The sequence below is a fragment of the Coregonus clupeaformis genome, chromosome 31 (genome assembly GCF_020615455.1).
Source record: "Coregonus clupeaformis isolate EN_2021a chromosome 31, ASM2061545v1, whole genome shotgun sequence".
Lineage (NCBI taxonomy): Eukaryota > Metazoa > Chordata > Actinopteri > Salmoniformes > Salmonidae > Coregonus > Coregonus clupeaformis.
The window spans coordinates 8100415-8112777 of NC_059222.1; the positions used below are offsets into that span (position 1 = coordinate 8100415).

General features: G+C 44.4%; 1 protein-coding gene across 4 annotated transcripts in view; it reads right to left on the reverse strand.

Annotated features, from left to right (window-relative positions):
* Positions 1 to 12363, reverse strand: part of LOC121547026 (histone acetyltransferase p300-like) — a 48763-nt gene that overhangs the window by 14302 nt on the left and 22098 nt on the right. For all 4 annotated transcript variants that reach the window (XM_045209766.1, XM_045209765.1, XM_045209764.1 and 1 more), the window contains exons 12-18: positions 6924 to 7006; positions 6496 to 6663; positions 4002 to 4475; positions 1643 to 2069; positions 1314 to 1432; positions 922 to 1161; positions 3 to 91 (exon numbers count right to left, since the gene is read on the reverse strand). In XM_045209766.1, the coding sequence (XP_045065701.1) occupies positions 3 to 91; positions 922 to 1161; positions 1314 to 1432; positions 1643 to 2069; positions 4002 to 4475; positions 6496 to 6663; positions 6924 to 7006 (1600 nt within the window). The remainder of the gene's footprint in view (positions 1 to 2; positions 92 to 921; positions 1162 to 1313; positions 1433 to 1642; positions 2070 to 4001; positions 4476 to 6495; positions 6664 to 6923; positions 7007 to 12363) is intronic.

A 12363-nucleotide genomic window follows, 5' to 3' on the forward strand; every position in this document is an offset into this window, starting at 1 on the left:
ACCTGTTCTGGTAGCTGAAGTAGGCAGCATCCCGGGGTATAGTGCACAGCTGCTTCCCATAGCAGCACAACGTCTGGGGAGAGAACTCCAACTGAAGGAGGAGAAAAAAAGCAGGAAAGAGAGAAAGTTAGATGATAAATTAACACTTATTCAATCCCCAAATTAACTTTCAAACGAGTTTGGTCCTTCAAGACTAGTAGTAATATAATAATAACGTTATTTCTATAGCGCTTTTCAATACAGGTAAAGTGATATACAAAATAACAACAAAAGTACTAACAAAGAAACAAAGACAGGGGGAAGGAGAATAACTAATTAAATTCATACAATAAAAGCATATTTTGTTCAGTAGTGCCAGGAGGTTTACCAGACCATGCAACCAGGGAAAACTCTGGACCCATTCATGATTATGACACACCATTAGACCCAAGAGGACAGAGATGATCACTATATCAATATCTAGAGCTTCTTCACCACCAGAAAATAATCAGTTATCATGAAGGCAATTTGGTTAGACCAGAGGAATGTGCCCAGCCCTGGGTCACATGGCCCTTCAGGCTCATTGTCACAGTACATGACAACAGCTGTCCGGCCTTACGGTCCATCTGAGGGGCTTATCCCTGACATCCACAACGCTTTGTCTCATTTTCATAAAAAGGAGTCACTCCAGTCATCCCTGTGGACCGCTTAGCACATTCATGAGCAAAGTAACAAATAGCTGCGAGTTTATGTTCAATATTAAAAGTGTTGAAACGTAATATGGCGGTGTTATGCAAACTCTGAAATTAACCACTCCTCGTTTCCATGCACAGAATTGGATGTGAAACTAGCAATGCAATAACCACATCTAGCCTGACACTATACGTCACACACACAGCCACACACCCTAATACTAACCTGACACACTCAAACCCATCTCACCTTCCTGCCGCAGCAGTACCCCAGGCTGACCATGACAGGGTCTATCTCAGCCTCGAACACCTCGGCCAGCTTGGAGCAGTACTTGTAGACGCGGGACGTCTTGCGGTTGTACAGCCAGGCGTTGTTCAACATGACCCAGATGTCGTCCACGTACTGCCAGGGTTCCTGGTACTGACCAGTGTCCAGCTTACGCTTTATATTCGACAGGTCCATGGGAGTCTTCACTATGTCAAAGTAGTCCTGGAGAGGGGAGAGCGGTATGGTCAAGTCAAGTTTCCTTTACTATTCCACAAGTGGGAAATTTGTTTGGCTACCTTCACATGTAAAAACCAGATAACTTTTTAATAGAACATTAAAAACAGACTAAAACAGTGTGAATATACAGTACATACAGGTATGCCCAGTAGATGAGGGTCCACAGGCTGTCTGAAGGGCAGAGACTCTGGATCCTGGCGATACAGAGACTCCAGGGTGGGCATCAGGGCCTGGCGCAGCTCCTCTGGCTTGAAGACTGAGATAGGTGGAAGGAGGAGGAGGAGAAGAGGGGAAAGGAGAGCGGGTAGAGAGGTTAGGGTTGGAGTTGGATTCAGAAACGGATTATAACTCTGCATACATTTTCAGAAGCAGGAACATAACCACAGAGATTGTGTATAGAAACGTGCAACCTGTATATAGTACATATGCAGTCACAGAATCATCAACAGAATAAAGCAGTCCTTACTCTTCTTCTTGTTCTGGGCACCAGACGGAGTACCAGGGGAATCAGATCCCTTCTCCTCCTCCTTCGGCTCTTTCTTCACCTCCGGTTTCCGGTCTTCAGTCTTCACCCTTTCTTCACTCTTAACCCCCGACGATGATGACATTTCCATGGGAACACCTTTTCCCCCTTCGCCCTCACACTCCTCTTTCTTCACCCCCTCCATTTTGATGGGTTTGTTCTCCAGCTTGATGTTGGATAGCTTCCCCCCCTTGGAGCAGCCTTCCTCCCCGTCGTCCTCCTCGTCCTGCTGCTTGACCTCCATCTTGGGGTCCACGGAAGCCGAGGCGTCCGACTGGGAGGCCTGCTGGGAGGCCGTGTCCACACTGCTGACCGACGCTGGGGTCAGAGCCTGACTGTCCTGGGACTGGAAGCCACCCTTCTGGGACATCTGTGAGGAGGGATGGAGAGAGCGAGAGCTGACACAGTTAGAAAAGGATTGATACTACAAGAGAATGCAACAACAACCCCCATGGGAGTTACAGTGAAGGAGAGAAAATTGACCAGCAGTCAGGTGAGAGGTTACAGAGGAAATTCCTAAATAATTGATTACTACATTGACCATTAACTGCTCCATTTTGCAGCTGTGTGTATCATTGTGGAGTCAATGTTGTTATCACTTCTGTAAACCAATGAACTATTTATACAGTGAGGGAAAAAAGTATTTGATCCCCTGCTGATTTTGTACGTTTGCCCACTGACGAAGAAATGATCAGTCTATAATTTTAATGGTAGGTTTATTTGAACAGTGAGAGACAGAATAGCAACAACAAAAAATCCAGAAAAACGCATGTCAAAAATGTTATAAATTGATTTGCATTTTAATGAGGGAAATAAGTATTTGACCCCCTCTCAATCAGAAAGATTTCTGGCTCCCAGGTGTCTTTTATACAGGTAACGAGGTGAGATTAGGAGCACACTCTTAAAGGGAGTGCTCCTAATCTCAGCTTGTTACCTGTATAAAAGACACCTGTCCACAGAAGCAATCAATCAAATTCCAAACTCTCCACCATGGCCAAGACCAAAGAGCTCTCCAAGGATGTCAGGGACAAGATTGTAGACCTACACAAGGCTGGAATGGGCTACAACACCATCGCCAAGCAGCTTGGTGAGAAGGTGACAACAGTTGGTGCGATTATTCGCAAATGGAAGAAACACAAAAGAACTGTCAATCTCCCTCGGCCTGGGGCTCCATGCAAGTTCTCACCTCGTGGAGTTGCAATGATCATGAGAACGGTGAGGAATCAGCCCAGAACTACACGGGAGGATCTTGTCAATGATCTCAAGGCAGCTGGGACCATAGTCACCAAGAAAACAACTGGTAACACACTACGCCGTGAAGGACTGAAATCCTGCAGCGCCCGCAAGGTCCCCTTGCTCAAGAAAGCACATATACATGCCAGTCTGAAGTTTGCCAATGAACATCTGAATGATTCAGAGGAGAACTGGGTGAAAGTGTTGTGGTCAGATGAGACCAAAATGGAGCTCTTTGGCATCAACTCAACTCGCCGTGTTTGGAGGAGGAGGAATGCTGCCTATGACCCCAAGAACACCATCCCCACCGTCAAACATGGAGGTGGAAACATTATGCTTTGGGGGGTGTTTTTCTGCTAAGGGGACAGGACAACTTCACCGCATCAAAGGGGACGATGGACGGGGCCATGTACCGTCAAATCTTGGGTGAGAACCTCCTTCCCTCAGCCAGGGCATTGAAAATGGGTCATGGATGGGTATTCCAGCATGACAATGACCCAAAACACACGGCCAAGGCAACAAAGGAGTGGCTCAAGAAGAAGCACATTAAGGTCCTGGAGTGGCCTAGCCAGTCTCCAGACCTTAATCCCATAGAAAATCTGTGGAGGGAGCTGAAGGTTCGAGTTGCCAAACGTCAGCCTCGAAACCTTAATGACTTGGAGAAGATCTGCAAAGAGGAGTGGGACAAAATCCCTCCTGAGATGTGTGCAAACCTGGTGGCCAACTACAAGAAACGTCTGACCTCTGTGATTGCCAACAAGGGTTTTGCCACCAAGTACTAAGTCATGTTTTGCACAGGGGTCAAATACTTATTTCCCTCATTAAAATGCAAATCAATTTCTAACATTTTTGACATGCGTTTCTCTGGATTTTGTTGTTGTTATTCTGTCTCTCACTGTTCAAATAAACCTATCATTAAAATTATAGACTGATAATTTATTTGTCAGTGGGCAAACGTACAAAATCAGCAGGGGATCAAATACTTTTTTCCCCTCACTGTACCATGTGTTGAAGATGGGCGATATAGCTGTACGTTTTTTTTCTAAATGATCAAATCAATCAATCTCACCGGAGTGCGAGGCGTGCGAGGGAGCTGGCCTCCATGGGGGTTGGGGGTTGTGGAGGGGTGACCAGGGTGAGATGGGGTGGTGGACCCTGCTCCCATCACCTGCTTCATGGGCTTGTTGGAGCCTGGCCCCTGGCTGCCGGGCCCTAGCTGCTGCTGGGGGCCTGGGGGGGCCAGCTGGGGCAGGTTAGGGGTGTGGGGCTGGGGGGTCTGTGAGCCAGCTAGCCTGGGTGGCGTTTGGTGGGGTGTGGGGGTGATGCTGCGGGCGGGGGAGGGCGAGCTCTGGCGCATGGCCGAGAGGTGGGTCATGGAGTTGGGCTGCTGGGGGTTGTTGGACAGGGGCAGGTTGGACGAGGGGCCTCCACCCACACTCTGGGGACCCATGGGCCCCACCGAGGGGACACTGCTACCCCCTCCGACCGAACCGGGCCCGGCTAGAGGGCTGGCGGGGAGAGGGGAAGGAATGGGCATCTGAGTCTGTAGGGAGAGAGATAGAGGGAAAAGGAGAGGACAGATGAGATGAGGCATTTAGCATTCATACATTATTCAGAGGTTAACATGTTTAACAGGGGAATCCCTCCAGTAAACCTCTACATGAGGACACTAGCGTAGGCAGGAGGGTTTGACTTGTGCATGTACAGATGTGTGGGAACGTATGTGTTTAGTTGGTTTGGTAATACGATTCACAATTAAAAACGGGAGTGTATACTACTGGCAAATTCCGAAGTTCACCAGTAAACTACAGGAATTTTGAAAACGTACGTATTTTCATAACGTAAAATATATAAAATCATACATTAAGACGATTGTAACATACACTGACGATTTTGCAGGTTTTCCTACTTACAAAGCATGTAGAGGTCTGTAATTTTTATCATAGGTACACTTCAACTGTGAGAGATGGAATCTAAAACAAAAATCCAGAAAATCCCATTGTATGATTTTTTTATAATTTATTTGCATGACATAAGTATTTGATCACCTACCAACCAGTAAGAATTCCGGCTCTCACAGACCTGTTAGTTTTTCTTTAAGAAGCCCTCCTGTTCTCCACTCATTACCTGTATAAACTGCACCTGTTTGAACTCGTTACCTGTATAAAAGACACCTATCCACACACTCAATCAAACAGACTCCAACCTCTCCACAATGGCCAAGACCAGAGAGCTGTGTAAGGACATCAGGGATAAAATTGTAGACCTGCACATGGCTGGGATGGGCTACAGGACAATATGCAAGCAGCTTGGTGAGAAGGCAACAACTGTTGGCGCAATTATTAGAAAATGGAAGAAGATCAAGATGACGGTCAATCACCCTCGGTCTGGGACTCCATGCAAGATCTCACCTCGTGGGGCATCAATGATCATGAGGAAGGTGAGGGATCAGCCCAGAACTACACGGCAGGACATGGTCAATGACCTGGTCAATGACCTGAAGAGAGCTGGGACCACAGTCTCAAAGAAAACCATTAGTAACACACTACGCCGTCATGGATTGTCTCTCACAGTTGAAGTGTACCTATGATAAAAAATTACAGACCTCTACATGCTTTGTAAGTAGGAAAACCTGCAAAATCGGCAGTGTATCAAATACTTGTTCTCCCCACTGTAAATACAATGACAAAGCTGTAAAACATTATCCTAAATATAACCCATCAACTTAGTGAATACAGTTCGTGTTAGAGATGACGGTTTCAGCATGAAATATTCTTTATATTTTTACACACATTTATTTGACCCTGTCAATATGTGTTTGTTGTAAATGTTTTGAAACCAAACTGGTGGCAGTTGTGAAAAAAGTAAATAGTTGGAAGAGAATTTCCACTTAACTTGTGGACAATATGGACACAGCTATAAAGAATAAAAGGTCCAATGCAGAAGTTTTTATCTCAACATCAAATCATTTCTGGGTAACAATTAAATACCTTAATGTGATTTTGAATTGAAAACGATGGTCCAAGAATCCAAAATAGCTTCTTAGCAAAGAGCAATTTCTCAAGCAAGAATTTAGCTAGGAATGTTTGGGAGAGGTAAACTGAAAACTAGCTGTTCTTGGCAGAGGTTTGGAACTCTTTCTTATTGCTCTATTAACTAATTAAATGTTGGCCAAAACTCCACCCCACCAGGCAGGCCAAAACTTTAGCCCACCAAAACAGGCTGATATTTTAGGCAGTCTTTTCAAAGAATTCTTACACTAAAAGGGCATTATAATTTTCACAATGTCACAGTATTATTCCAACCTCCGTGTGGAAATAAATATAAAAAACAGGAAAATCACGTTGGACTGTACTGGGCCGTGATTTTTTTTAAACCATAGATTGCCTGTTAAATTAAAACAAAATTACTGAAAACTCTGGAAACTTTAGTAAATGACCAGTAGTTTTGCAACCCTAATTAAAACAGCCAGCATTGAAGTCAATACTTTTTGCGTACCCAATCTGTCCATCGACGTAGGACTTTGAGGATAGCAACAGACCATATACTTCCACCTCTCTCACCTGTGCCATGCCTCCCTGGATGCCTTGCTGGTTCATACCAGGCTGTGCCATGCCAGGCTGCCCCGTGCCGAGGCCTGGTCCGGAGCCTGGGAACTGTCCCTGGGGAAGGTACTGGTTCTGGAGCTGGCCCACGTTGGGCTGGCCCATCCTGGAGTTCCCCATGCCCATCTACAGGGGACACATAACAGGCATTGGTTTAGAATAGAGCTCATTTTAGTCGTTTGACACTTTGGATACTAGGGACTACACTATATGTGGCATCAATGTATACATTAGTGCTATGACATATGGTTCCTCTTGCATTGGAATAGGTCTATAAGATCTATTGAACACTAAAACTCCTGTATTTGGGTATAATGGTTTATTTTCAAATGAAAAGCTTATGCCGATTAAGTGTATGTATGTAAAGCCTGGATGAGCGCACTGACCTGGTTGATGGGTGAGAGGGGGAGAGGAGGGGTGGACCTCTGGCCCATAGACTGCATCCCCATCTGGTTGAACTGGTTCATACCTGAAGAAAACAACCATGAGGATCATAGCATACAGAGAACACTGCTAGTGTAGCAATTAGGGATGTGCATCTTTCCCTTTGAGGATACATAGGCTCTGATACGTTTTAGTTTGAAACGATTCGGTGCAATTCGGTTTGATTAGAGAACTTTTATTTATTTCACCTTTATTTAACCACTGGAGTGATAGATGTGCAGAATATGATGTGCAAATAGAGATACTGGGGTGCAAATGAGCAAAATAAATAACAATATGGGGATGAGGTAGTTGGGTGGGCTAATTACAGATGGGCTGTGTACAGGTGCAGTGATTGGTAAGCTGCTCTGACAACTGATGCTTAAAGTTAGTGAGGGAGATAGGAGTCTCCAGCTTCAGAGATTTTTGCAGTTCGTTCCAGTCATTGGCAGCAGAGAACTGGAAGGAATGGCGGCCAAAGGAGGTGTTGGCTTTGGGGATGACCAGTGAAATATACCTGTTGGAGCGCATACTACGGGTGGGTGTTGCTATCGTGACCAATGAGCTAAGATAAGGCGGGGATTTGCCTAGCAGTGATTTATAGATGACCTGGAGCCAGTGGGTTTGACGACGAATATGTAGTGAGGGCCAGCCAACGAGAGCGTACAGGTCACAATGGTGGGTAGTATATGGGGCTTTGGTGACAAAACGGATGGCACTGTGATAGACTACATCCAATTTGCTGAGTAGAGTGTTGGAGGCTATTTTGTAAACAACATCGCCGAAGTCATGGATTGGTAGGATAGTCAGTTTTACGAGGGCATGTTTGGCAGCATGAGTGAAGGAGGCTTTGTTGCGAAATAGGAAGCCGATTCTATGTTTAACTTTGGATTGGAGATGCTTAATGTGAGTCTGGAAGGAGAGTTTACAGTTAACCAGACACCTAGGTATTTGTAGTTGTCCACATATTCTAAGTCAGACCCGCCGAGAGTAGTGAGTCTAGTCGGGCGGGTGCAAGCAGCGTTCGATTGAAGAGCATGCATTTAGTTTTACTAGCGTTTAAGAGCAGTTGGAGGCTACGGAATGAGTGTTGTATGGCATTGAAGCTCGTTTGGAGGTTTGTTAACACACAGTGTCCAATGAAGGTCCAGATGTATACAAAATGGTGTCGTCTGCGTAGAGGTGGATCTGAGAGTCACCAACAGCAAGAGCCACATCATTGATATACACAGAGAATAGAGTCAGCCCGAGAATAGAACCCTGTGGCACCCCCATAGAGACTGCCAGAGGTTCAGACAATAGGCCCTCCGATTTGACACATTGAACTAACTGAGAAGTAGTTGGTGAACCAGGCGAGGCAGTCATTTGAGAAACCAAAGGTCGATGAAGAAGGCTGCACAGTACTGTCTTTTCTCGATCGCGGTTATAATATCGTTTAGGACCTTGAGCGTGGCTGAGGTGCACCCATGACCAGCTCGGAAACCAGATTGCATAGCGGAGAAGGTACGGTGGGATTCGAAATGGTCGGTGATCTGTTTGTTGACTTGGCTTTCAAATACTTTCGAAAAGGCAGGGCAGGATGGATATAGGTCTGTAACAGTTTGGATCTAGAGTGTCACCCCCTTTGAAGAGGGGGATGACCACGGTAGCTTTTCAATCTCTGGGGATCTCAGACGATACGAAAGAGAGGTTGAACAGGCTAGTAATAGGGGTTGCGACAATTTCGGCAGCTAATTTTAGAAAGAAAGGGTCCAGATTGTCTAGGCCAGCTGATTTGTAGGGGTCCACATTTTGCAGCTCTTTCAGAACATCAGCTATCTGAATTTGGGTGAAGGAGAAGCGGGGGGGTGCAGAGCTGGTGGCCGGGGTAGCCAGGTGGAAAGCACGGCCAGCCATAGCAAAATGCTTATTGAAATTCTCGATGATCGTAGATTTATCGGTGGTGACAGTGTTTCCTAGCCTCAGTGCAGTGGGTAGCTGGGAGGAGGTGCTCTTATTCTCCATGGACTTTACAGTGTCCCAAAACTTTTTGGAGTTAGTGCTACAGGATGCAAATTTCTGTTTGAAAAAGCTAGCCTTTGCTTTCCTAACTGATTGTGTATATTGGTTCCGGACTACCCTGAAAAGTTGCATATCGGGGGGCTGTTCGATGCTAATGCAGTACGCCACAGGATGTTTTTGTGCTGGCCAAGGGCAGTCAAGTCTGGGGTGAACCAGGGGCGATTTGATTCGATGCACTCACATTTGTTGAATAAACACATTCATTTTTTATTCTAAATTCAAATCTGCTGATGATTGAGCTCATGAGCTGGATCGGTCTGAGCTGACTTGTGTGAATCAGGGTTCCCCAACTGGCGGCCCAACGTTTTTATTTGGGCCCCCAAGTTGAGCAAATGTTTTTTTATTTCGTTTTTATTGCTGGACATAAGATTGTAAAAACACCAGGAAATCAGCTCCAAGTGATTTTAATTTTGGAACTCTGTTGAAGTATTCCCACACATAGAGATGTGATCATATAGAAATGTAAGCAAGGTTCGAAATTATTATGTTTTAGTCAAATATATCTGTTTGGGCTTCTTGCGGTCAATGTGCAGTCTACAAATTATTTGTAATTATGTTCCAGCCCCCTGACCATCCGCTCAAGAAATTGGCCCGCAGCTGAATCTAGTTGATGATCCCTGGTCTAGTTGATGAATCCTGGTCTAAATTATGCATGTCTATGTGTATGTACTTTTGATTGGGGAAGCAGCAAACCTTCACCGTGGAGACAAAGTCGGCGATGCATTTCCTGATGAAGCCGGTAACTGAGGTGATTAGCTCGTCGATGCTATCGGCGGAGTCCCGGAACATATTCCAGTCAGCGCTAGCAAAGCAGTCCTGGAGCATTTCTCTACAGAGCACGTCATGGGTACTTCCTGTTTAAGGTTCAGTTTGTAAACAGGAAGCAGGAGTATAGAGTCTTGAACTGATTTGCCAAAGAGGGGACGAGGGAGTGCCTTGTATGCTAGCTTGTGGGTTGAGTAATAGTGGTCTAGGACTTAAATCGCCCCTAGTGGCGAAGGAGAAGTGATGATAGAAGTTGGGAATCACATGTCTAAAGCCTTGTTCACACTGTCCACCCTTTTGTTTTTCAAATCCGTTTTGGAATACTGACAATCCAAAAGAGAAAGTTACAAGTGACCAAATCGGATGGTGTTCAGACAGCAGTCATTTGTTAACATGGCTACACTAGTTGTCATAGTAACGACGGGTGTGTGTGCAGTGGTGTAGGCCGATTGGTGGTGGTGCTCGTGCTTCCTATCACTCAGAAGTTATGTAGCAAGCCAAGGTGACAACGCCTGCCATGGACATTTCCCAGTTGCTTTGAATGTTCCAAGTCATAGCATCAGAAAGAACACTTAAAGCCTCAAAAGGATAAGATTATCCAACTTTCAAAACAAGTCATTTTTGGCTAGCCACAGCAGTCCACTAGCTAGCTAGGTAGCTGTTTAGCACATTCACTAATTTGTTTGTAAACAATTAACAAGCTAGTTAGCTACCACAGGTTCTTGTTAAACTGTCAGGGTACCTAGCAAGAAAGAAGAAATGCCAAATAAGTCTAAAAACCACTTGATGGCAAATAAATCGGATTTGACCATTCACACAAGTCACATGGCTAGGGAACAGATTTGTATCGGACTTCAAACCACTATCAGATTCCATGTGCTTTATGACTGTTCAGACTGCAGGAAAAAGAACGGATTCTAAAATCGGACATTTTAGTCACTTCAAAACGGTCAATGTTAACAAGGCTTTAGTGATGCGAAATCAAAATCAATGGCAACAAGAAAAGCGGCCTCTGGGTGCATGGTTTCTTTGCTTGTTTATAGCCTCATACAGTTTGTTAAGTGCCAACTTGTTGTTGTCCTGAGGTGGAATATGAGTCTGTCTATAAACTAGGGTACCAATGAGCATTTCTTGTAGTGGACAACTGTTTGGAGCGGTTACAAAGTCATTAATAATAATTAAAAATTTCCCCCCCATGTGAATACAATAAGATAAAGCGGGAACATACATACATTCAATGTAATTCATGAGTTGAATCAAAACCTCTGTTTAAACCCTTTCTCATGCTTGGAGTCTTCACAGATTTAGCATAAATCATCTGACAAAACACTAACTTTCTTTCCTTACATTTATGATACTGCTGTTTGATATATCATATACTAAGCATTTAACAATTGAATTACACATCGACCTTGATATTTCTGTCGAACTCTTTTTATATGGATACCTCGTAACATTTCTTATCTCCCCATGTTACGGTGTGAAAACAGTTTTCATTGGCACATGTATCCAAAAGAATGTATGTGAATGCAAAATCCAATGCTTCAAACAGAAAGTACATTTAATGATTAATACAACAAAATAGATACCACCATTTACGGGGTTCTTCAATAATTACGCATAATAGTGGTTTGATACGCGTTTGAGGTCTAGCTGTTTAGTTACGTGGGGACATTATCGCGCAACATAAGCGGATTCAGGAAAGGATTTTCTGAATGACAGTCAAGTGATAAAGACCTTGTGTGATACTGCATGCGATTTATCAGCCAAAGTGCGGCAATTAATGTTGATCTCGAGGATTGACATCTATGTTGTTACGGCGGTCAAGATAATTAGCCTACTTTGTGGACAACAAATCAAAATTTGTGAGGTAAGATTACGGTGTGTACATTTTATAACAGAGCAATTGAGAACGTGAAAACCGGCATGTTTTTAAAAAATAGCTGCCTATACCGTGCCACGATAAGGTACGTTTTCTGCATAAGATTTAGTGTGTATTGACTTAATGAACTGCTGTTATGTTGTTACTGACTGATATATCCTAGCTAACCATTGTTAATCTTATTAAATGATGCTATACAGCCAAAAAACAGTATCTATTGCTAGACTAGAGACATGCCCTAGCTATAGTTAGTCAGTGGTTGCACATCTAACTAGCTGGAATGAAGCAAAGGTGTGTATAGCAGACATGTAAATAGGTCCTTTGTTTACAACAGGTCTCCAGCTACCCAGAACCGTTTGATCAGCCTGATAGGGTGCAGTGAGTGTGTCCAGCTTACGCCTGTGTGTGTGTGTGTGTGTGTGTTTGTGTGTGTGTGTGAGAGAGTGTGTATATATTTAATTCCATTGCTAGATAGATAGGGTTGTGGGGTCCTGTCCAGAAACAGCCCCTAACCCTAGACACTCGTGGAGATCTGAGAGAATTGGACAGGTGTAAGCAATACCGCCAAAATTCCACCAAGCCTATCAGAGGGTAACATGGAGCTCTCACTATGTTACCACCCATCAATCACTCTCAGATCTCAAGTGTCTAGACTCTGGGTAGTAGGGACTAGGGGTCGCTTCTTGACAGGCCAT